The sequence below is a fragment of the Oreochromis aureus genome, linkage group 22 (assembly GCF_013358895.1).
Source record: "Oreochromis aureus strain Israel breed Guangdong linkage group 22, ZZ_aureus, whole genome shotgun sequence".
NCBI classification, from domain to species: domain Eukaryota; kingdom Metazoa; phylum Chordata; class Actinopteri; order Cichliformes; family Cichlidae; genus Oreochromis; species Oreochromis aureus.
In genome coordinates, this window is record NC_052962.1 from 39,536,543 (window position 1) to 39,562,582 (window position 26,040).

The window sequence follows — 26,040 nt, forward strand, 5'->3', positions numbered from 1 at the left end:
CCAATCAAAGGGTTGCCGATCAATGTTTCTACTATCGATGCGTAGCCCTTTTAAGCCACCCAGTGATCTCAGTTACTTCATCCAGCTATACTAATCGTCAACAACAGGTGTGTTCGGAGAACCGGATTAGCGAGCTCAAAGTTGGCGCGATGATTTGATCTTGGATGTAGTAAGCGAGGTACGAAGAACGGACCCCAGCTCTGGTAAGCAACCATAGGCCCTCCCCAGTGCATGCTGATCCTATAACAGTCTCTTAATTGATAGGAAAAATGGCCCCACAGTTCTTCCTGACTGACTTAACAAATAAACAACAAAACAAAACAAAAAAATGAAGCAAGTATTAACCTACAAATAAAACGTGTAAATAACAAAAGATATAAGTAAACCAACAACAAACTTTAACAAATTTCAAAATAATAAAAATGAAGAACAAATCGCTCCAACAGGGACTGCATGGAGTTCTCCATCCATCCTTTTCTGGACACACGCTGCACATGTGGTCAGTCTGCAGGGCTCACTTGAAATTATACCAGGAAAAAAAATAATAATGAAACAAGACTTATTAACAAACTGAGATAGTTTTATTAAAATACATAAAACCTGAATTCACCTCTGACCTGATGTAACGTTCACTGTGACTGAGGTTCAGCTTAAAGAGGCACGTTTTTAAAAACTCATTTCAAAGAACCTCATTTTAATGCTGACTCATCAGTTTCCTAATCTGTAAAATGCATTAAAAGGAAAATATTTCACTTTTAAAAAAGCAAAAACAAAACAGTCTTAATGCTCTGCACACTGGTGAATATGTTTTGGTAAATCTGGTGTTGTGTGTAGATCTGATGGAGACTTCAGGGCTTCACAGGACTCAGCGTCTCCATCATACAGCTCTCAGCGACTCAGGAGTCAGAAATGTCTGCAGGGAGAAGCAACAGTTCTATTTCATATTTCTTATGTTCAGCAAAACTAAAAATGTCTCCAATAAAACAAATATATTGGTAAAATACATGTTGTGCACTATTTTTTCTTATTTTTCTAACATATCTCTTATTCCCTGTTCTCACTGACCCCTGTGCTGCAGTAATGTGTATTTCCCCAGTGTGGCTTTAATAAAGTCTGTGTCTAAATAATGAAGCTTTATAAAAAATAATTTACACTGTAATTTTTTGTGTGTTTGTCCTTCGGTGTCCACTGCATTACTGGTCCAGCATGTAACATTTGTCATTTTCCCCATAAAAAAACCCCAAACTGATTGTTTATTTATTTGTATTACATCTGTGTGTGAACACGTTTAACCTTTAACACACTGGTACCAGTTACATACAGAGGAGGGTTTTAAATCAAAAGGAAGTAAGTTTGGTAAGACATTTATCTGGATTCATTTTGGACACAACTGTAAATGTAAATATCTCAATGTTTCGACCACATTAAACTTTAATGCTTCCAAAATGAGACTGCTCGTTTCATTTTCACTTCCTGCCGACTTAGTTTCATTCTCTGCATATCCGACCTGCTCCAGCTCTGTAAAGTAACTGTATCTGACAAATAAGAGCCTTTTAGGTCGTGCTGTGCTTCCTCATTATTTTGCTGATAGTTGGCAAAGCTGGCTTTAGTGTGTAGCTGCTGGTACTTCTCTCAGTTTTGATCAGGCCACACAAACACAGTGTTGTCCCACACTGACACTGTCCACCAACGTTACACACAGGTAGGACAGATGACGTTTGCTCACTACTTCTACATTAACGTCACTTCGTTATTAGTCTTAGTGCCTCGCTACCATCTTAAACAGCTCAGATCCAGTAGTTGTTGATACTTCAGTGTTGCTATAACAGGAGCGTTACAGACCTGGTGTCGGTGTAGCAGACCAGTAGTTCACTGATTTCGTGCCAGCTCTGAGGGTTCACTACTGTTTCCAGAGCTGGTCTCAGCTCTGATGGTTCACTCCAGGGCAATGCACAGACTGAGTAGAACAATATTAGATGAAATTCTATGATTATTATATAACAGATAAATTATGCAAAGCACCAAAATCTCACTGTGAAACTCAGGCCCTGAATACATTAACTGCCATGGCTCTAAGCAACAACAGGTCTGAAAACACAGAAAACTATTATAATCTAAAAGACAGTAAACTTTGACAAATGACAAAAACAGTGTAAAATTTCTTACCAAATGTATTTACAGTTGGATTTTTGGGTGCCTCATAAATGACTTCATAGCTGTACTCAGGCTTGTCATCCTTTGAAATCTCCACATGGGCTCTTATCTCCAAGGTGCCGTCTATATTTGGCTCAGTGTCTGATCTCATCAGACCCTTCTTTACAGTCTCACCATTACGCTTGATCTCCATGTCGATGACTCCCTGGCCTCTGGCGATGCATGTCAAGAGGATTTTTGCACCGTCCTTCGAGTTTTGTGCATAAACCTCAACATGAGCTGGAAGGAGAAAATGTAAAGTGATGTGCTCAGGGTGGATCAACACATGGCAACTGTACCTCTGATATTTCCAACCTGTTAGGCAGGTCTGAGCTGAACACATCTTATTGTTTTTAAGAGTTGTAGATTAAATTTAACATGTTTGTGTTGCTCATCAAACACTCAGCACGTTAGTCCAAACTGTATGACTGAGATGATCGATTATCACCATCATTCTGTTCTGACCAATGAACCGAGTCCTGTTTTAGTGTTTTGGGGCTTTTCTGTTCCCCAGACTGTCTCTTTGAGTTCTCACGCTTCACTTCATCATTTTATCCGTTTCCTTTGTGACTTGGCAGAGGTCGGGATCACAGTGAGGAACAGACTGCTGCTAACAGAAATGTTTCAGTGTGTGTCAGAAGCTTCAGCTCCTCTGCAAAGATTATTTCATTATAACTGGAAGGCTTAATGAACATATTCACAGAATTCCAACTTTTTAATCTTCTGTGAGGGGGCTGCAGACGAAAAAGTAGGTATACACTGACTCTCACATGGCAACGACTTCAGGATCCATCCATCTTCATCCGCTTTATCCGAGGATAACGACTTCAGGATATGATCTATAAATTCATAGACCTGCAGACACATCTGCTGAAACTGCTTTTAACTTTACATCCTTATAGAGTAAAGTTCAAATTGCATCAATTAAAACATTTTTGAGTATTTCTTTGAAATTGAAAGCTTAAATAAGCAATTGTTGATAAACTTAAACAGAGTGCAAAATTAAAAATGGCTCCACATGTGAGGAAACATTTAAAGCTGATGTCTTTCTGTTACTTCTGTTTATTCTTATATTTATGAACTGCAGGTTAAACTCAGCTTTCAGGTTTTCAGCACTGCTGCTTTATAAATATTTTACTCAAGATGGACCGATCCGGTATTACGTATCAGTATCGGTCAGATCCCGACCTAAATTACTGGATTACATATTGGGAAGAAATAAAAAATGTAATCTGATCTATTAAATATCACAAAAGTACCTCACAAATCTTGCGACATGGCGTAACCCAGGCAGTGACTGGAGCATTACGTGTCACGCGATAGAGCGGCTGTTGTGTGCGAGACCTGTCGGCGGTCTGGAGCTTCACTACGTGCTGCCAAACCAGGTGTTGTGCCAAGGTCAGCATCCCCGACAAAATTTGTTCCCACCGTGTTAAATATCTCAAGTTATATGTGATAGAAACAGCTTACACCGACGTCCATGTATCACGATGTGTTTGCATTTATTTGCACTGCTTTCCACTCTGGATGTCTGTTTGTGTTCAGCTTTAGGTGTAAAAGGTCCATTTTTTAAAAGTTGTTGAATATAAACATTATTTTGTGCTGATATTGCGCTTCTTTTTTTCAGAACCAAAGAGTTTTTGAAATCTGCATAAAATTGCATTTTAAAGTACTTTTTGAATATTACCTGAAATAGTTCAAGTAATGTTAAAAGTTCTGTTAAAAGTTTAAATATAAAGATCAGCATTGTTGAACTGAACTAGTTTGGGTGCAGTGTATTTTTTATATACAAGTAGAATAGAATAGTTCTAGTGTTTTGTGTTTTATTATTAAATTTTACTATGAACTTGTACAAAATGCAGGAAGACATAAAACAGTTTTATTGATTATAAAATAGACTATATCAGATTCATATCAGTATCGGCAGATAGCTAAATTTATGATATCGGTATTGGACATAAAAAGTGATATTGTGCCATCTCGAATAATAATTACCACATAAACACTTCAAATATAAAAAAAAAATCAACATTTAACTAAATCCAGAGCAGAGACATAAAGTACTTACCTGACCGGACCTGAGGTCTATCTGTTAACACACAAAAGACAAAACAACATTTTTATTCAGGCAGTGCTTCATGTTTGATTCTTTTACCTGTATTCATATTTAACCTCCTAAGACCCGAACTCTTCCACGACATGCATTTTAAATTTCTCTTTGATATTTGGGCATACAGGGAGTGCAGAATTATTAGGCAAGTTGTATTTTTGAGGAATAATTTTATTATTGAACAACAACCATGTTCTCAATGAACCCAAAAAACTCATTAATATCAAAGCTGAATGTTTTGGAAGTAGTTTTAGTTTTAGCTATTTTAGGGGATATCTGTGTGTGCAGGTGACTATTACTGTGCATAATTATTAGGCAACTTAACAAAAACAAATATATACCCATTTCAATTATTTATTTTTACCAGTGAAACCAATATAACATCTCCACATTCACAAATATACATTTCTGACATTCAAAAACAAAACAAAAACAAATCAGCGACCAATATAGCCACCTTTCTTTGCAAGGACACTCAAAAGCCTGCCATCCATGGATTCTGTCAGTGTTTTGATCTGGTCACCATCAACATTGCGTGCAGCAGCAACCACAGCCTCCCAGACACTGTTCAGAGAGGTGTACTGTTTTCCCTCCTTGTAAATCTCACATTTGATGATGGACCACAGGTTCTCAATGGGGTTCAGATCAGGTGAACAAGGAGGCCATGTCATTAGTTTTTCTTCTTTTATACCCTTTCTTGCCAGCCACGCTGTGGAGTACTTGACTGCTGCGTGTGATGGAGCATTGTCCTGCATGAAAATCATGTTTTTCTTGAAGGATGCAGACTTCTTCCTGTACCATTGCTTGAAGAAGGTGTCTTCCAGAAACTGGCAGTAGGACTGGGAGTTGAGCTTGACTCCATCCTCAACCCGAAAAGGCCCCACAAGCTCATCTTTGATGATACCAGCCCAAACCAGTACTCCACCTCCACCTTGCTGGCGTCTGAGTGGGACTGGAGCTCTCTGCCCTTTACCAATCCAGCCACGGGCCCATCCATCTGGCCCATCAAGACTCACTCTCATTTCATCAGTCCATAAAACCTTAGAAAAATCAGTCTTGAGATATTTCTTGGCCCAGTCTTGACGTTTCAGCTTGTGTGTCTTGTTCAGTGGTGGTCGTCTTTCAGCCTTTCTTACCTTGGCCATGTCTCTGAGTATTGCACACCTTGTGCTTTTGGGCACTCCAGTGATGTTGCAGCTCTGAAATATGGCCAAACTGGTGGCAAGTGGCATCTTGGCAGCTGCACGCTTGACTTTTCTCAGTTCATGGGCAGTTATTTTGCGCCTTGGTTTTTCCACACGCTTCTTGCGACCCTGTTGACTATTTTGAATGAAACGCTTGATTGTTCGATGATCACGCTTCAGAAGCTTTGCAATTTTAAGACTGCTGCATCCTCTGCAAGATATCTCACTATTTTTGACTTTTCTGAGCCTGTCAAGTCCTTCTTTTGACCCATTTTGCCAAAGGAAAGGAAGTTGCCTAATAATTATGCACACCTGATATAGGGTGTTGATGTCATTAGACCACACCCCTTCTCATTACAGAGATGCACATCACCTAATATGCTTAATTGGTAGTAGGCTTTCGAGCCTATACAGCTTGGAGTAAGACAACATGCATGAAGAGGATGATGTGGACAAAATACTCATTTGCCTAATAATTCTGCACTCCCTGTATTTGGGGCCTGATGAATGTAAAAACAAAGAATTACCAGATTTTTTTTTTTTTTTACCTTATTTTTGTTTTTAAGAAAAATGAGAGCCACATATGAGGATATTCATTTGAAATTTTGATAGAACAGTAGCAGTATAATGAGTATTTTGGTCTAAATAACCCAAAATGTGATGTCCACATATGTGGACGGCAGGTCCTAGGAGGTTAAAAAAGACATTTTAACAAAAATGTTAAAGAGCAGTGATTACTTTTGACACTGAAAGTCAAAAGTAGGACCTTATTTGCAGCCCGCTTACACATCACAGCAGATAACTGTCAGGATGATATTTTCTGGGCCAAAAGGACTCTGAACAGACTGTCCTGAACTAGATGAATAGAATCAGTATCAGGATAATATTGAATAATCAAGACTAAGCAGGGAGGTGTTTGGAGAAAGAGGAGATACAAGGTCAGAGGTGAGGGGAGAAGGGGCCTTGAAAGGAGACAACAAGACTGTCACGTCGGTTCTGGAAGAAGATAGTGATAATAATGACGTGTTATTGTTTGGGGATAAAACTTTACAGCCTGAGTGAGCTTCAGACCAACTCTGATATCATCATCAGACCTCAGTCAGCAACATGTTCATTAACATGCAGTCTGAATGAATCACATGCTGAAGTGTAATCCTACAGTTTACTGTAATCCAGACTAAATGTAGTTGAAATGTGTCACAGTTCTACATGCAGACGTGTCTGAGTGGAGCCGGTGGAGGAGACGAGCTGCACACTATCAGCAAACATCAATCATTTCTGTTCTGCACAGAAAAACTACATTTATGTCCCAGAGGGGTCAAAGTTATTGGATCAGAAGCTGCAGACAGGAAAGTCTGACATCATGTCACATGACTGACCTGTGACCTTTGACCCCCTCATGAAGTCCTAATAAAATAATAACTGAAGGAAACAGTCTAAATTACCTCAAACGTGATACCTACATATATGTACCTCTGAATATAAATATTATTGATTAATCAGTTACAAATCAATTATCATCAAGTGATCCAAATTTGTTATTCTTGGACTCTTTGCATGATACACACAAATTTTATGTCTTTCTCTTATGCTGAGCCTCAGTGCCCCAAATACACAACATAACTGGGTGTGAGGATTTTGTACTGTTACTCAAGCCAAACAAGAAGAACTGCTCATTATCTGTGGGAGAGTCTAACAGATATTTCACTGAAATCACGTCTTTGTAGCTCAAACTGTTATTAAACAATCTGCCCCATACCCCCCTTTGCTTCTGGGCCCCACCTGCCCTCCACCTTGTCCCTGTTTGTCAGCTGTTCTCAGAGGTATCAGGGGGGATTTGTCAGGCTTGGAGCTACTGCCAGTTTTCAGTAAGGCGTTCCCCAGACTGCAACCTGTGGCATAGCTCATATTTATAAATTTATAATTTGTATTTGCAATATACTTCCTCTAGAAATTGTTTTTTATCTTAGAGAAAGAGGAATTTTTTAACAAAAGCTTCTATGTATTCATTATTGCAGGATTTAAAAAATAATTCAGTCCACCTGTGTTGAGAACAACCAACCGATGTATTAGTATATTGTACGTACCTGGATTGACAACTTTATATAAGAGCAACAGAACAGCTGGAACTGCAAGAATCACAGCCACCAGTACCGGTAGGACTGTAGCAGTGGGTCTCAGAGCTCTGCTCCTGACAGCGTCACTCAGCTGACTTCTGTCTGAAACACAGGAAACATTCACATTGGAACAATTTAAAGACACAACAACATGAAATAAGTCATTATTGCAGGCGAGAAACATGGAGAGCAATGTGTTGAATATTAAGCAGGAAAGGAAACTGAAAAGAAATATAGGAATGTAGCGATATGCACAAGGCTGAAAATACAAAGTGGCAGGAACAGAGAAGGCATCGATACCTCCAGCCCTCTGCCTGTCCTCCTTCACTACATCCATGAACCTCCTCTCAGGTCCTCCTCTTCTCCTCCTGCCTGGCAGCTCCATCATATCCTCCCTCCCTCCTCTGCACATGCTCAGACCACTTCAGCGTCTCTGACTTGTAGCTGTCCCTCTGATGGACTCATCTCCATCCTTCTCACTCTCAGTCAACATCTGAACATCTTCTGCTCGGCCTCCACCTTTTCCAAACCACCACAGCAGGTCTCACCACCATCTTTCACTTTTGCTGATTACCTTGGATTGGAGCGTGGGCTCGTTCGTTCTTTGTTTGTTGCCGTCATCATCGTCGCGGGTAAGTTACCAGTGTCCTTTGTTGGCTCTATTTTTCTGGTTGGCAGTTTTCTCTTGTGTTGGGGGAAGGGTGTTTGTAGTGGGTGTGTTAGTATGGAGTTTAAATTAGAGGAGTTCACCATGAGTCCAACTACGCCCTAAGTGATTCAGATCCAACAAGCGCACCACCTGACTGTGAAAGTACCCCTGTGTCAGTAGAGCTTCAGCCTGATGAGGAAGCTATGACACTCTCAGTAGATAAAGACAAGCTTCTAGAAGCCCAGAAAAATGATGAAAGCTTGTCATCCTGTTGGGCTTATGTGAAGGAACCTAAGTGTGGGAAACCTACATCTCACCTCATTGAGGATGGGGTGCTGATGCGCTACTGGACTCCCAGTTCTGGCTGCACACATGAGGGAGTGCAGCAAATTGTTTCGCAGTCATTCCGTTCCCAGGTCCTAAGCTTAGCATATGACCACATCATGTCCGGTCACTTAGGAATCACAAAAACATACAACCGTGTCCTCCGTTACTTCTTCTGGCCTGGTCTCAAATCTGATGTAGTAAAATTCTGCCGCTCGTGCCATACATGTCAGCTTGCTGGTAAACCGAATCAGGTGATTCCGGCAGCTCCGTTAAAACCCATCCCAGTCGTTGAGGAACCATTCGAGCATGTCATTGTTGATTGTGTTGGTCCTCTTCCAAAAACAAACCAATACCTCCTCACCATGATGTGTACTGCCACCCGTTATCCTGAGGCCATTCCGCTGCACTCATTAAACACCCGTGGGATTGGGAAAGCACTTGTTCTTTTCTACCTTTGGACTGCCTAAATGCATCTAAACAGATCAGGGCACAGATTTTATGTCTAAAATCTTTGCCCAGGTCATGACAGAGCTCTGTGTTAACCATCACACTTCCAGAGCGAATCACCCAGAGAGTCAGGGTGCCTTAGAAAGGTTCCACCAAACTCTAAAAAACATGCTTTGCAAATTTTGCACTGAGTCAAGCCGTGAGTGGATTGAGGGGTTGCCACTACTGTTGTTGGGCTGTAACCTCATATATAACTAAAATGTCTGTAACGCGGGATGTAGTTGACCAACAGAAAACCTCACTATTTAATCTAAAGAAAGAAAACTGACGAATGAAAAACAACAAAGTTTCTTACTCCAAAGTTTCGTAGCACGTATGTTTGTTGCTTCGTGAGTGACATCACAGATGAACGTTGACAAGTCAGACTTTAGTATCTCCACATGGTCTCTCCTCTGGAAGGTATCGTCTCCATTGGGAAGACCTCCTGAGCTCATCAGGCCGTCCTCTTTAGCGAGAACACGTCTGTTCTTTCTGATCTTCATGATGATGTCTTTGGGGTAGAAGCCTGTGGCGAGGCAGGTCAGGATGAGGTTTGTCTTCACTGTGGCCTTCTTTGCAAACACATACACGACAGGTGTAGCTGGAGAGAGAAAAATAATGTGCACAAGGTAACTAAAAGATAACGGTACATCTGTAATCAATAACTTAATAAAAAATGTAATCACTCATTATAGCAGCTACTACAATTTCAAACAGGCATGCTGCCGATACTAAAATTAGAAACCTGTTCACTTTCACAGATTTTAGATCAGTTTTAGTTATTGTTTCATACATAATATGCAAAAGTCAAAAGGTGAAATAAAACTACATGTTAAAAACAATGAAAACTCATTATACATGTATTTTTAATCTTTCTCCATCAAAAAAAAGCAGGATGAACTTCAGCTGCTTTCCTGCTTCTCCACATTTCAGCAAATCAGCATTCACATCCTGAACATCACCGCTGGACTACAAACTACTGTTTTTCTGTTAGCACTGCCAGCATGTTTGCTTAGGCTGCAGCCAAATCTTTCTCTCTGTGCAGCCTGAGGATATAAATGTGATTTCAGTGATTTCACTTGGAAAAGATCCACAGCTGCTTTGGGGTCTCCACACAGAAACACCTACACTGTAAACACTCAAAGTAATGAAATAAATAAGGCAAGGCAAGGCAAGTTTATTTATATAGCACAATTCAACAACAAGGTGATTCAAAGTGCTTTACAGAGACATTAAAAACAAAATAGATAAAAAGCATGATTTAAAATTGATTAAGACAAACAAACAAACAAACAAACAAAACAGTATATAAAATCAAAAATCAAATCAGTAGTTAAAATGTAAGTTTTGGAATTTAAGCTTAAAAGTGTGGATTTGGTGCTTTATTCAAATGCAGCTGAGAACAGGTGAGTCTTCAGCCTGGATTTAAATAAACTGAGTGTTTCAGCTGATCTGAGACTTTCTGGGAGTTTGTTCCAGATATAAGGAGCATAAAAGCTGAATGCAGCTTCTCCGTGTCTGGTTCTGACTCTGGGGACTGATAACAGACCGGATCCAGATGACCTGAGGGATCTGGAAGGTTCATACTGGGTCAGGAGGTCACTGATGTATTTTGGTCCTAAACCATTCAGAGCTTTATAGACCAGCATCAGAACTTTAAAGTCTATCCTCTGACGGACAGGCAGCCAGTGTAAAGACCTCAGAGCTGGACTGATGTGGTCCACTTTTTTGGTCTTAGTGAGGACTCTAGCAGCAGAGTTCTGAATGAGCTGTAGTTGTCTGACTGATTTTTTAGGTAGACCTGTAAAGATGCTGTTACAGTAATCAAGCCTACTAAAGATGAATGCATGGACTAGTTTTTCCAGGTCCTGCTGAGACATCAGATCTTTTATCCTTGAAATATTCTTGAGGTGATAGTAAGCTGATTTTGTTATTGTCTTAATGTGTTTTTCTAAGTTTAGGTCTGCATCCATCACTACACCCAAATTTCTCGCCTGGTTTGTGGTTTTTAGGTGTATAGATTGAAGTTCTCTGGTGACCTGTAATCGTTTTTCTTTGGATCCAAAGACTATTACCTCAGTTTTGTTTTTGTTTAGCTGGAGAAAATTGTGGCACAACCTGTCATTAATTTCCTCAATGCATTTACCAAGAGCCTGTACAGGGCCTCGGTCTCCTGGTGACATTGTGATATATACAGGGAGTGCAGAATTATTAGGCAAATGAGTATTTTGTCCACATCATCCTCTTCATGCATGTTGTCTTACTCCAAGCTGTATAGGCTCGAAAGCCTACTACCAATTAAGCATATTAGGTGATGTGCATCTCTGTAATGAGAGGGGTGTGGTCTAATGACATCAACACCCTATATCAGGTGTGCATAATTATTAGGCAACTTCCTTTCCTTTGGCAAAATGGGTCAAAAGAAGGACTTGACAGGCTCAGAAAAGTCAAAAATAGTGAGATATCTTGCAGAGGGATGCAGCAGTCTTAAAATTGCAAAGCTTCTGAAGCGTGATCATCGAACAATCAAGCGTTTCATTCAAAATAGTCAACAGGGTCGCAAGAAGCGTGTGGAAAAACCAAGGCGCAAAATAACTGCCCATGAACTGAGAAAAGTCAAGCGTGCAGCTGCCAAGATGCCACTTGCCACCAGTTTGGCCATATTTCAGAGCTGCAACATCACTGGAGTGCCCAAAAGCACAAGGTGTGCAATACTCAGAGACGTGGCCAAGGTAAGAAAGGCTGAAAGGCGACCACCACTGAACAAGACACACAAGCTGAAACGTCAAGACTGGGCCAAGAAATATCTCAAGACTGATTTTTCTAAGGTTTTATGGACTGATGAAATGAGAGTGAGTCTTGATGGGCCAGATGGATGGGCCCGTGGCTGGATTGGTAAAGGGCAGAGAGCTCCAGTCCCACTCAGGCGCCAGCAAGGTGGAGGTGGAGTACTGGTTTGGGCTGGTATCATCAAAGATGAGCTTGTGGGGCCTTTTCGGGTTGAGGATGGAGTCAAGCTCAACTCCCAGTCCTACTGCCAGTTTCTGGAAGACACCTTCTTCAAGCAGTGGTACAGGAAGAAGTCTGCATCCTTCAAGAAAAACATGATTTTCATGCAGGACAATGCTCCATCACACGCGTCCAAGTACTCCACAGCGTGGCTGGCAAGAAAGGGTATAAAGAAGAAAAACTAATGACATGGCCTCCTTGTTCACCTGATCTGAACCCCATTGAGAACCTGTGGTCCATCATCAAATGTGAGATTTACAAGGAGGGAAAACAGTACACCTCTCTGAACAGTGTCTGGGAGGCTGTGGTTGCTGCTGCATAATGTTGATGGTGAACAGATCAAAACACTGACAGAATCCATGGATGGCAGGCTTTTGAGTGTCCTTGCAAAGAAAGGTGGCTATATTGGTCGCTGATTTGTTTTTGTTTTGTTTTTGAATGTCAGAAATGTATATTTGTGAATGTGGAGATGTTACATTGGTTTCACTGGTAAAAATAAATAATTGAAATGGGTATATATTTGTTTTTTGTTAAGTTGCCTAATAATTATGCACAGTAATAGTCACCTGCACACACAGATATCCCCCTAAAATAGCTCAAACTAAAAACAAACTACAAACTACTTCCAAAAACATTCAGCTTTGATATTAATGAGTTTTTTGGGTTCATTGAGAACATGGTTGTTGTTCAATAATAAAATTATTCCTCAAAAATACAACTTGCCTAATAATTCTGCACTCCCTGTATTTGTGTGTCATCTGCGTAGCTATGATAGTTTATTTTGTTGTTCTTTATAATCTGTGCCAGTGGGAGCATGTAAATGTTAAACAGAAGGGGTCCCAAGATGGAACCTTGGGGAACTCCACATGTGATACTTGTCTGCTCAGATGTGAAGTTACCTATTGATACAAAGTATTTCCTGTTTTCTAAGTATGTTTTGAACCAGTTTAGTACAGTTCCTGAAAGACCTGCCCAGTTCTCCAGTCGTTTGAGTAATATGTTGTGGTCAACTGTATCAAATGCTGCACTGAGATCCAGTAAAACTAAGACTGACATTTTTTCACTGTCTGTATTCAGACATATGTCATTAAACACTTTGGTCAGAGCGGTTTCAGTGCTGTGGTTCTGTCTAAAACCTGACTGGAAGGCATCATAGCAGTTATTCTGTGTTAAGAAGTAATTGAGCTGTTGAGAAACTGCTTTTTCAATAATCTTACTTAAAAATGGGAGATTTGAGATCGGCCTGTAGTTATTCATTTGTGTCTTGTCAAGATTGTCCTTTTTCAGTATAGGTTTTATTACAGCAGTTTTTAGTGATTCTGGAAACACACCTGATATTAAAGAAAAGTTGACGATCTGTAACAGGTCTGACTCCAAAGTCTTTGTGACCTTTTTGAAAAAACTTGTTGGCAGGACATCTAAACAGCAAGAGGAGTTCAGTTGACCTAAGATGTCCTCCAGGTCTTTGCTGTTAATAGGGTGAAACTGTTTGATGGTGTTTAAACAGTTTTTCGGTGGACACAGTACATTTCCTGGATCTGCTGTTGATGTATTAATTGCTTGTCTAATCTTTTGGATTTTTTCTGTAAAGAATTTGGCAAAGTCATTGCAGGCCATGGTCGAATGAAGTTCAGCTGCCACTGACACAGGAGGGTTTGTTAGCCTGTCAACTGTAGAAAATAAGACCCGAGCATTATGACTGATTTTGGTGATGATGTCAGAGAAGTAGGACCTCCTTGCACTCCTCAGTTATAAATTATAATTGTGAAGTTTCTCTTTATAGATGTCATAATGAACCTGGAGGTTTGTTTTTCTCCATCTGCGCTCAGCTTTCCTACACTCTCTTTTTTCATTTTTCACCAGTGTGGAGTTTCTCCATGGAGACTTTTTCCTTCCAGAGATAACCTTCACCTTAATGGGAGCAATAGTGTCCATTACATTTAACATTTTAGCATTGAAGCTATTGACGAGCTCATTGACTGAACCTCTGGACAGGTCAGGTGTTAATGGGAAGACCTGGTTAAAGATCTCACTACTGTGTTCAGTTATACACCGTTTTGTGATCACTGCTGTTGATATATTTGTGTGGGCTGAGATTTTACTTTCAAAGAAAACACAGTAATGATCAGACAGGCCCACATCAGACACAGTAACCTTCGAGATGCTCAGGCCCTTGGAGATCAGTAGGTCAAGAGTGTGTCCTCTATTATGTGTGGCCTCTGTTACATGCTGAGTCAGCCCAAAGTTGCCCAGAGTGTTACTCAGGTCTTTAGTCCCTTTGTCCTGAGGGTTGTCCACATGGATGTTAAAATCCCCAACAATAATTACACAGTCGAAATCAACACAGATCACAGACAGCAGTTCACTGAGGTCATTAAAAAAGTCTGTGCAGTATTTGGGAGGCCTGTAAACATTAAGAAACACAACTTTGGATGGGGCCTTCAGCTGTAAAGCCACATGTTCAAAAGACTGAAAACTTCCAGGAGATAGCTGCTTACATTGAAATGATTCATTAAATAAGACAGCAACCCCTCCTCCTCTCCTGCTCACCCTGGCCTCACTGATAAAACTGTAGTTAGGAGGGGTCGACTCGATGAGAACAACTCCACTGTTACTTTGGTCCAACCAAGTTTCAGTTAAAAACATAAAATCAAGGCTGTGCTCGGTGATTAAATCGTTACTTAAAAATGTTTTCCCAGCTAAAGATCTAACGTTTAATAAAGCCAACTTAAGCGTTTTAGAGGTATTATTTGCCCCCTCGTGTTTGGGAGCAGTCTGTGGCACACAAGGTATGTTTACTATATTTAAAGAGCTTTTAGAGTGCAGCTCTCTGTGTTTTGACCAGGCCACATTTCTCCTTCCGTCACCTAAAAGTACAGAAATTTTAAAACCTTCTAATAAACAGGGTCCCAGCTTCTCCTGGGAAAAGTCACCACTGCCATAATCCTCGCAGCCTGGACCCTGCACACATCACACATCAGACTGTGGAGACAGGGCATGAAGGTGGTAAGGAGGAACTAAGGGGGACGAGGCTGCGCAATGTAACTTTGATTGCTCTGTTGAGGGCGGGGCTCGATGGCGAACCTTTGGCTGCTCTGGTGGGGGGTTTATGGGGGACAAAAAGGGATTGGGCCGGGGGGTAGATCTGAGCCCAGCATTGACCTGCTCCATCATCTCCTCAGTGAATTTCAGGTGTGGGGAGGAGGGAGAAAGGGAGGGGGAGGAGGGTGATGGCCTGTCAGGGGTTTGGGGGACTGGGGAAGGTCGTGGTCCCTGGTCCTGGTCGTTGGTGTTGTTGAGAGAGTTGGAGGCAAGTAGGGATCCCTCTTCTAGCCTCAGACATCTCTCCTTTCTGAGGCTCTTCCCGGGTGGGGGCAGATGGAGCTCCTCCTCAAGGTTTCTGCTGGGCTTTGTCTGTTCTCGGAGTACTGTTTGTTCCTCTTTATGAGATAACTCCTCGTTTATCTCAGCCTTGGCACCAAGCACAGATGGCTGACGTATGGAATAAAACAAGTTGGAGGTGAACAGTTTCACCCCTGACTTGTTAAAATTAAATCCATTTGCTTTCGAAAGGAGCCAGTTGAGGTGGTTCGGGCATCTGACAAGGATGCCTCCTGGGCGCCTCCTGGGTGAGGTGTTCTGGGCATGTCCCACCGGGAGGAGGCCCCGGGGCAGACCCAGGACACGCTGGAGAGATTACATCTCTCGGCTGGCCTGGGAGCGCCTTGGTGTTCCCCTGGATAAGCTGGAGGAGGTGGCTGGGGAGAGGGAGGTCTGGGCTTCCCTGCTTAGGCTACTGCCCCCACGACCCGGCCTCGGATAAAGCGGATGAAGATGGATGAATGGATGGATGCTTTAAACAGATGCCTGCGTTCCCAAAAAATATTAAAGTTGTTGATAAAATGCACTGAGTGGTCAGCACATCCTGATATAAGCCATTTATTCAGTGCAAACAATCTGCTGAATCTCTCGTCTCCTCCTCTGACGGGCAGTACAGGTCCACTGGTGAATACAGCTGCATTCAGAGAGTTTACAGTATTTAATAATCCAGTAAAGTCCCGTTTCAGAACCTCCGACTGTTGTTTGGACACATCGTTTGACCCTGTATGCAGAACAATATTTGTCACGGTTGGATATTCATCTGCAATCTGAAGAATTCTCTCCTTCAGGTTGTTGACCATATCCTTAGGAAAGCAGAGGACTTTAGTGTTCTTACCGCACATCCTTTGTACATCCTTTACGGCAGAGTCACCTACAATCAGAGTTTCAGGCCTAGCCTTTAGCTTTCCTGTGGCCTTTACTTTTCAACAGATTTTCAGACCTTACTTCGCTACTTTTAGATGGATGGTTGTCCGATATAGATCCAGGGTCCTTTGATAGTGGAGCAAATCTGTTCTGCAGTTTCACATTCAGTTGTTTTGGAGGTTTGTTGTTAGCCTTCCTATTCACGGTTGTCCAGTCCTGTTTCCTCCCGTATACAGGGGTAGAAGAGCTTCTCTGTCTCGTAGGAAGTGAAGGCCAGTCGGTTTCAGAGATTTCAGTTCGCTGTGGCCTGCCTGTGATACGTCCTCCCCCTTCCAAGAGACATGATTTATGTCTTGGTTTTGCACCAAGACAGTCCAAGGGGGGATTATCGCTTGATGATTTATAATAATGCACAGAGTCTACTTTCTTGGTGATGTTATCTGTGCTCCTTAGCTGTGTACTAGCTTGCTCATCGCCATTGCTTTGAATCAAGGGCAAGGTTGTTTCATTTCCACACAGTCCATTTACCTCCACTTTACTTCTAAGCGATGAATTTTTGTCTCCAGTACTGCAATCTTCTGCAGGAGGCTGTGGTAGTCATCTGTGGAGAGGGAAGGCATCTTGTTGCTAGTTAGCCTAGCGGTTAGCACCTTTCCAGGCTATTGAGGCTGTTCGGTGTCCAGACGCTGTAATCAGGCTTCAGCTGTGTGTAGGCCACAGACACACGGAGCGCTGAGGATAAGGTAACTATAAAAATGTTGCTGTTTCTGTTAAGAACACTTTAGTCCTAATGATCTATAAGTGTCCAGAAGCTCTACATGGTAAGCTCATACAGAAAAAGGGAAAAAATCAGCATAAAAATCAATAAAAATCAATAAAAGAAGCAAAGCATTTAAAGAGCAAAGAGAGGAAGCGTCCACACTCACGAAAGGGGCGGGGGTAATTCCCCCCAAATAAGGTAATGTCAACTTAAGTTTTTAAAAACACTCCTACTGTCACGGCTGGGGCAGCAGTCGTGTGGTGGAGTGAATGAGGACCCAAGTTGCAGACAGCAGTGGAGATGCGAGTGAGGTTTATTTACAGTGCTCAATAACAAAAGGCGAGGGCAGAACTAAACATAATCCTAATCTGGGGAACAATAATAATAACAAAACACAAAACCATAACTCACAAAGTCACACGCAGGGAAAACATGAGGAGGTACACAGGGGATGAAGAGCTGGGAATGGAGATCAGAGTGTGGCGCAGAGAGACGTAGAGACGCCTATGTAGGCCAAATGCAGGTGCCCTCACACCTATCTGAAGTTCAGTGCCAACCAATCAGACAAGCCAGTCCAGCCACAGCCCCCTAACTACAGCCCCTCCAGTGTTTCAGCCAGATGTACAGATAACTATGTCCCCTGCTCTTTCCCCTCAGGCCAGTGTCCATGGGCCCACTCATGTTGCCTCATATCCCAACTACCCAGCGGTGCAAAGTACCCAGCAGCCCACCCTGAACCAATCACTTAACACCCCTTACCCAACGATGACTGTTCCATCCATCTCCCAAGCGTACACCAGCTATCTGTATTCCACACCTGCCCCCCATGCCACTATGCCAAGCCCCCTAACACTGCAGGGAGTGGGCATAATGAATAATCCCTCTGCAGCCGAGCAAACCCTTGAAAGTTCAAAGCATGGGCTGACCCCCCGTTTGCCCCACATGCCACTAGCTGCTGTCCATGACCCTCGAGCTCCCCTCCACTCATCTGCTATAAGCTCCAACACTGTCATGCCCCCTATCGTGAATATGACCCATGGAGGTTTTATAGCCCCACCCGGCACCCATGCCTCAATGCACGTACCAACCTCTGCTTCAGACCCCCAAGTTAGTGGACACCCTGGTATACCCCCCCCCTCGCCCCCCCCTAGCAGGTGCATACCTCTTTAAGTGCTCTTGGCGGGGCTGCAGGCTGACAAGCGCTCCAGTGCTGGGATATCCTAGCTTGCCTTTCGTTCTTCAAACGGACGCCTCAGGGGAAGGTCTGGGCGCCGTTCTAGCTCAGGTCCAAGGGGGAGCTGAGAGGGTCATAGCCTTCGCCAGCAGAGGTTTGAGCCCAGCAGAGACAAGGTATCCTGCACACAAACTCGAGTTCCTTGCTCTCAAATGGGCAGTCACAGACAAATTCTACAACCACCTCTATGGGCGTAGGTTCTCTGTCCAGACAGACAATAACCCTCTCAAGTATGTTATGTCCTCAGCAAAGCTGGATGCTACAGGCCAGCGGTGGGTGTCTAGGCTGGCTGCTTTCGATTTTGATGTCCAGTATTGGAGGGGACAGGGCAACACAAACGCTGACGCCCTCTCTCGCATGTCTAACCAGGAGGTCATGCACATCCTACAGACATGCCCTCAGTGGGTGGGTGTCGACGAACAGGGGCATGGTGTGAGACAGGCTACCCAGGATACTAAAAGCCTCACTGGCCATGGCATGTCTGCTGGGGAGGAAGTTGAACTCAGCCCCCCAATATCCACTGAGCCCTACAGGGATGTGGGGATGGAATCCCTGCCCACCATGACCAAACAGGAGATCCATGCAGGGAAGAAAAAAGACCTTGTTATTGGCCCTGTCTTGCACTATAAGAGTATGAACCAGAAACCAAGCCGCAGTGAGCGGATGAGTGGTGAAGGGCACGTGCGCCTTCTCTTAAAGGAGTGGAGAAGGTTAGTGGTAAGGGATGGCATCCTGTACCGCTGCATCCAAGACAGCCAAAGGGGAGTAGTTGAGCAATTGGTGCTACCAGAGGATATATAAGTCCTATATAAGTCAAGACTGCTCTCCACGATGACTCAGGCCACCTTGTTTTTGAGAGGACTTTGCACATAATAAGGGAGAGATTTTATTGGCCACGGATGTTTCAGGAAATCAAGGCTTGGTGCGAGCATTGTGAGAGGTGCTGCCTTAGAAAAACTCCAACTGCAGGGGTCAGGGCCCCCCGGTCAGTATCCACAGCAGTGCCCCATTGGAGCTAGTTTGTGTGGATTTTTTGACTCTTGAGAAATCAAAAGGGGGTATCGAAAATGTCCTCGTTGTCACTGACCACTTCTCACGCTATGCGTAAGCATACCCCACTAAAGACCAAAGATCCAGCACAGTGGCTAAGGTGCTGTATAAAAACTTTTTCTGTCGGTTTGGCTTCCATGCAAAATTGCATGCAGGCGCAATTTTGAAAGTGCTGTGGTGAAGGAGCTTTGCAAATGTACCGGCATCACTAAGACCCACACCACGCCCTATCACCCACAGGGCAATAGGACAACTGAACGGTTTAACCGCATCCTTATGAACATGCTGGGGACGCTAGAACCTCACCTGAAGCCCCGGTGGCACGAATATGTGGATGCAATGACACACGCCTATAACTGCACCCGCCATGATTCAACAGGGTACACACCATACTACTTGATATTTGGCAGGCATCCCCGACTCCCTGTTGACTTGGTCTTTGGGCTGTCAACCACTAATGGGTCGGGTGGATATAGCGAATATGTCCAGACCCTGAATGATTGCCTGTCACAGGCTTATGCACAGGCTAATCAGGCCTCCCGCCAGGCTAAGGGTCACCAGAAAAGATACTATGACCAGCAAGCAAAGAGTCAAAGTGACAGAGTCCTTGTTAAAGTGTGTCATGTGGAGGGGCAAAGCAAACTAGGAGACAAGTGGGAGTCACGTCCATACATTGTGGTGAAAAAACAGCCAGACATGCCGGTGTATGTGGTGCGATCAGAAAATGGTGATACGGAGAGAGTGGTCCACTGCAACTTACTCACACAGTGTATGTTTCTTCCCGTGGCGCAGGTGGGAGAGGAGACAAGGGAGGAAATGGAGCTCGACATGGAGGAGGGCTGGGGGATTGAGGACATAGAAGACAGCGGAGAGCAGGCTGGGGAAGTAATCAGACAGGAGGAAGAGTCGGACACAATCGAGGACGGGGAGGCTGATAGCCTGGACGGAGGTGTGGACGGAGTTTCACCTGAAACAGCAAATGGATCACTTGCCCCCACAGGACCAGAGGAAAGGGGAACAGGGGCAGGACAAGAGAGTGAAGAATGGAGGAGAAATGAAATTGCTAGGGGCACCCACTCACCTCCCAGACCCAGTGAACCAAGGAGGAACTTGCCGAGGAGTCGGCATCCCCCAAAGAGACTGACTTATGGGTCGAGAATTAACAAACCAGGGGAGGATCAGAAGAAGATAGAAACGGGATGGATGCTGTGGCAGAGGGCAAAAGCAAGGAGGGCTGCGCGTAGGATGACACAGCCAGTGTACCCATACTAATAGGATACACACATAGACATTTTTGCATTACACTGCACATCTTCCCACACCGTTATTCTTTTATACATAGTGAGACTGTTCTGTTTTGTTTGATGACTGGGACGCCATCACTTAAAGGAGGGGCGGATGTAAGGCAGTGACTGGAATTGGTCACAAGGTGTCACTGTTGAACTGCATATACATTGTAGATTTTAGCAATTTTGACCATTTGTCCTCTGCAGGACACCGTAGTTCAGATTTCTCATTCGCGCGGGCGCCATCTTGGTTCAGTGTTTACTGTGATTTGCAAAGGGCCAGCAGCAGAGTTGGAGTGGTGTTTGACCAGCATCTGAATAAACGGCGCAGTCCGAGCCACAAATTAAACGCCTGTGTCCGACTGGTCTCTCTACTGTGCACCCCAATCCAACACAAACTTACACAACGCAGAGTCCGGGGTGTAGGGAGGCTCCTGCACTGGTTGGGTTACAGTCACATGACTGCATCACATGACTAAAATGTGTCATAGTTTTGAAAAAGTCTCCGTTTTTGCTGTCCACACTGCGACGCGAAAGGACCGTTTTAAAATGTATGTTTTTTCTAAAGCGTTTTCAATCAGCGAAAAACGCAGTCTCAGTGTGGACGGGAGGCCAAAACAGAGAGAAAATAATGCGTTTTCAAACAAAAACGCATTATTGTGGACATAGCCAAAGTCAGTGTGATAGCTTCTCAAGGGGATCAACCACTGTAAGAGGTGTGAGGGAGTGTGAACTCTTTCTTTGGGGAAAACCAAAGGTGTAAACCAGCTGTGTACTGCCTTTTGTTTTGTAGAACGTATTTAAACCCAGGGCTGTGTTGGAGGGAGAGACTCTGCTGGTCAGTGTCTTGATAGCTGCTGTCTCTCTCACCAAGCTTGGGGTTTTATGTCAGCTCCCACACACCGTTGTCTGCAGGCTTCATTAAATGAAAACTTCCATAACACCTGTAACCAGATATAATGCACAGTATTTCACCTAATACTGTATAAAATCTACCAAAAGCTCATGTAATGACCGTGACTGCACAGCGTCAGTTAGCGCTCTGTAGTCGGGCTCATAGTTGGACACACCCAGTCTCAAACAGTCAGGAAGGTGTCTGTCAGCCGTGTCTTTCACTGCACAACAGGAGAGGAAATTTTTCTCAGCTCACAAGTTCCCAGACGTTGCTCTCCTTTGCCCTCGACTTCAGTTTGGGCTTTTCTTCATCTACAGGTTGCTTGGGCGCAAAGCAGGCAAACTGTTCTGTCATCGACCAAAGTGAATAAAAACTCACGCTCCCATTCTGAATGAAAGGGGTAGGTTTTCGGGTTCTTACGGACGCCATCTTACCCTGCTACACGGTCTGCAGTTTCAGCCAAATGACTCTGCAGCTTTGCACGTGACCCAATCAAACATCACGAGACATTCAGAGAAGTGACTGAACTTCTCATAGGTTAAAGTAATATATTAATAGCCTAAAATGCTCTGCGACCTACTTTCATTGACACAGAGATTGACAGGTTGATCGACTGGTTAGTGAACCCTGCTTTAGTGTGATGTAACAGCTGGGCAGGTTTAGATTCTGAGAAAATACAATGGAGTACAAGTAAAGAAAAGATTTAAGAGAGCTACTGTTTTGGCTGAAATGTAACACTTTCACAGCAGAACCACAGTTAGCATGAAGCTCAAACTGGGATTTTGACTGGCCTCAGAACTGATTACTGTCTGACACTGATCACCTGTTTTTCCCTACAGTTTGTTCTGTTGGGATTTAGAGATTCTTTTATTGCTGCCATATAATCTGCCTTATGATAAATGCATTAATAACATGTTCTACAGTATTATTTTATCAGTAATATTGTTTACAGGGTTCATATTGCATTGAATATGTTTGTCATCACATTCATTCTATTCACAGGTTTAGTTCATTTTATACACATTGCATATCTGTGCTTGTTTAGAGTTGATGTTCTATCCAAGAGGGTTTTAAGCTTCACTGGTGAGAGTGTCCAGGTGATACATGTTGAGGGAAGATGAGAACATAGCAGGTTAATTGCATGCATGCTTACAATACACATAAATCTAGTAGCAGGTCTGAGCGAAGGCCCAAGTGTCTTCTGCTTCTTATTTGAGACCTGCGCCAATTCAGTCTACTTAGTGATTGAGGACGAGGGTCCATTATTAGCCCTTAGAGGCCCTGAAGCTTGAAGTTATTACCTTAAAAGGAAGGTGTTATCAAAAAGAGAAGTTATATGTCTGTTCATAGTTATTGGAGATGTACAAGATGTACCCTTGTCTGTAAACAATGACTGGACATAATGTATTTTTGACCTGTGTTGACGTGTATGTGGGGGTGTGATCCTCTATGCTATAAAACCAGAACTCAGTGTATTTTTGTCAGAGCAAATAAGCCATATGCTGACGGTTGTTCTCCGTTGTCAATAAACTCATCGTTTGATTGTACTTTTCTGGGCCTCCGTCGTTTGTTGTCTGGTCTACAGTTGATCGATCTCGCTTCAGTTCCCAAATCAACCACTAAAATTCAGAGTTGTAACTAAAATGATACCTGCCTTTCAAACAGAACTCCTACACACCAGGTGATACTCAAAGACACAAAGGTATAAGACCAAACTTCTGGGTCACAACTAACTTAAAAGACAAACAAACAGTGTGCTCATGCATTTATTACTAAATCTACTAATGAAGATTATAACAACAGAAAGATTATTAAATACATACGGGCATTTTCTAGTTGCTTTTTCCTGTAATCCAAGAACATCTTCAGCCGATCAATGCACTCGTTCTCCAGGTATCTCTTGATGTGCTCTTTCATGGCCTGATCACTGTCCCACTCTCTCATGGTGAGTTGGGCCTCTGTAATCGGGGCGATCCAGAATTCATTTTTATAATCGAAAGAAAGGAGGTCGTCTCCATCATAGGCGTACGTGTGCATAGCGCGATGAAACTTGAGCGTGCCATCAGGCTGCATTTCGCCCTCACAGCCACGCATCCCCTGAAGAACGTGGATAACTGAAAGACGGGCAAAATAAATAAAGGTCAGGTTAGAGATAAAAAATAAAAAAAACCTTCTGATTTAAACAAATGAACAGGAATAACTTTGTCCTGACTTGAAAAACGTAGAAGACATTTTTATAGAGAAACGCTTCAGTTGGAGATCAACTTGGTGCTCTTGTTATTGGTATTGACATTTCGTGGAGCTTACCCGAGTCATTCTTTCTCATTCGATTCATTAGGCTTTCTAACCACTGTTCCTCTCTGCCTTTTCCCCAGTAATCAGCAGATAAACACTCTCTCATCCACTCCTGTTTGGGAACTTTCCTCTCACTCTCACTGTCGTAGTACTCAATCGCCCTGCCGTCCAGCAAACCCATGAATGTGAACTTGTGGATGCCCGGAGTGCCGTCGGGTTTGGAGAGCGCCGTGTAGATGCAAGTGAGGGAGTGAATCTCTGAAAGTCACAAAGGGAAGAAAAACATAAAAAAGGTATTTATTTACTCTGCACAGCTGAGTAGCTCCAGCTGACTGCGCTCTCTTCTTCTCCTCTCTTATTCACTTGTTTAATAAACCTACCTTCACTACCTCTGCTCCTCACATGTTCACCTTTCCACCTTCCCAGATTTTGGGACTCTCGGCCATTTGACCTTAGAACTGAAGAAGCTTCTCGGATGAGAGGTGAAACGTCTTCAAGCAACTCAAAGAAGTCCAGACGCTTTTCTTTGCAAACTCCTTTGACTACAATGACCTGGATGACTGAGAACCTTCACAGACATAGGGTAGCAGATGTGGGTGGGGTCTGACAGTGCCATGATGCCTGCCGCGTTGCTGTGTCGTGAGCCAGTTTTGTTGGTCATGCACGTCTCAATTTTGGTAACGTGGTGTGTTGTGCCGCGGCCATCGCAGCTGGGTTGAAGGGACGAGAGAATGATGGTGTTGGGTTTCCTTGCCACTTTAACAACGTCCCACAGAAGCTCAGAGACATACACAGAGATGCTGGAACAGGCTGGAAACTTGAGTTAGTGGAAAAAGCCTTGGCTTCTGGTTTTGACTTCTCCTCCTACTCACTGGAGCTGGTGATACTGTCTGAGTGACAACATCTGTTGCTCAAGCCAAGAGTTTATGCCAGATTAGGCCGCTTCCTGAGGCGGCCCTAGGAGTACAAGGAGTACACTGGTTTGTGCCCCCTTGGCTTGGTTATGCACATGGACAGACCTCTGATGATTTAAATTGAATGATCTTTATTGGCATTAAAGTTATACAGTTACACGTTATACACAGTATTGGCAGTATGCTGTATTGTGTATTTGTTAGTGACTAAAAACCTGAATGAAAACACGTTGTACGATGTATTTTCTTCACAAGATGCTGAAAATTAATAAAATACAATCTACCATAATTCTACTAACTAATGAGCAGTTTTATAAACAACACAGGGGGGAGGTTTGGGTATAACGAATTATACACACACACACACACACACACACACACCTTCTAATTCCTAAAAGTTCATAATCATGAGTAAACCGACCTCTGCGTGTCTGCTGTACCCGTGCGCTCAGGTTACATCACTGACATGAAGTAAATAAAAACGTCGTATATGTTCCGTGAAGTCTCAAAAGTAACGGTCCTTCTTTACTTTCACTTTCATTAAAATATCCTGAAAAAGTAAACTCACCGCTGTTGGCAGCCAGTCCTGCCCCCAGAAAGACGAGAACTGTGACGACGAACATCTGGCACACACAGAAGACCTTCTTCTCATTTCTAAACTCGCTTTTATTGGATTTTTCGACCGTGTTTTTTCCTCATCTTCTGAGATACCTAGTTCCTGTCTGCGGCGCGTTCACGGCCTGCTCTGAATTTAGACACTCTATATATGTCGCGTTCAATGCACGTGCATTTTTAGTAAGAAAAACATTATTATCAATCATTTTGAGATTAAAGCTGAAATGTGGAGATTACAGTTGTTGTTTCAAGACAATCTGCCATCTGCCATATTTCCTTTCTTGTTATTAACTGTTTTTAGTAACAAAGAATAAAGAAATTATTTGTCTTTTAGAGCACAAATATATTACTATGGTGATACGTATAAGGACGCTGGAGCGAGTGCACAAAACAGAATCTAGTCAGACGTAAAACACACAAACTGTGAGTAGTGGATTGGACAAAATGAAACAGCTGGTCATGGAAAGATGCACAACTCATCTCAACAAAGCACTTTGTAGAGCAGGGGTGGGGAACTCCAGGCCTCGATGGCCGGTGTCCTGCAGGTTTTAGATCTCACCCTGGGTCAACACACCTGAATCACATGATTAGTTCATTACCAGGCCTCTGGAGAACTTCAGGACATGTTGAGGAGGTCATTTAGCCATTTGAATCCGCTGTGATGGATCAAG

At 43.1% G+C, this 26,040-nt stretch overlaps 1 protein-coding gene across 6 annotated transcripts; it reads right to left on the reverse strand.

The window, feature by feature from the left end:
- Nucleotides 1–107: 107 nt before the first annotated feature.
- LOC116317418 (major histocompatibility complex class I-related gene protein-like) lies at nucleotides 108–25,488 on the reverse strand. Of its 6 annotated transcripts, none has more exons than XR_005609915.1 (10): nucleotides 25,323–25,488; nucleotides 23,853–24,098; nucleotides 23,369–23,659; nucleotides 9,383–9,667; nucleotides 7,575–7,706; nucleotides 4,262–4,282; nucleotides 2,167–2,433; nucleotides 1,843–1,957; nucleotides 611–913; nucleotides 108–517 (listed from the first exon to the last, which is right to left on the reverse strand). XR_005609915.1 is itself a non-coding variant. In XM_039605916.1 (10 exons), the coding sequence occupies exons 3-10, from the start codon at nucleotides 24,019–24,021 to the stop codon at nucleotides 904–906; spliced, it is 1,290 nt and encodes a 429-aa protein (XP_039461850.1). In that variant the 5' UTR covers nucleotides 24,022–24,098; nucleotides 24,221–24,797; nucleotides 25,323–25,460; the 3' UTR covers nucleotides 560–903. The 6 variants fall into 6 exon arrangements, 5 of the variants coding, with proteins under 5 accessions (XP_039461850.1, XP_039461849.1, XP_039461851.1 ...); XM_039605916.1 differs by lacking the exon at nucleotides 108–517 and adding an exon at nucleotides 24,221–24,797 and having other exon boundaries at nucleotides 560–913; nucleotides 25,323–25,460; XM_039605915.1 differs by lacking the exon at nucleotides 108–517 and adding an exon at nucleotides 24,221–24,861 and having other exon boundaries at nucleotides 560–913; nucleotides 25,323–25,460.
- Between the last annotated feature and the right edge of the window lie 552 nt (nucleotides 25,489–26,040).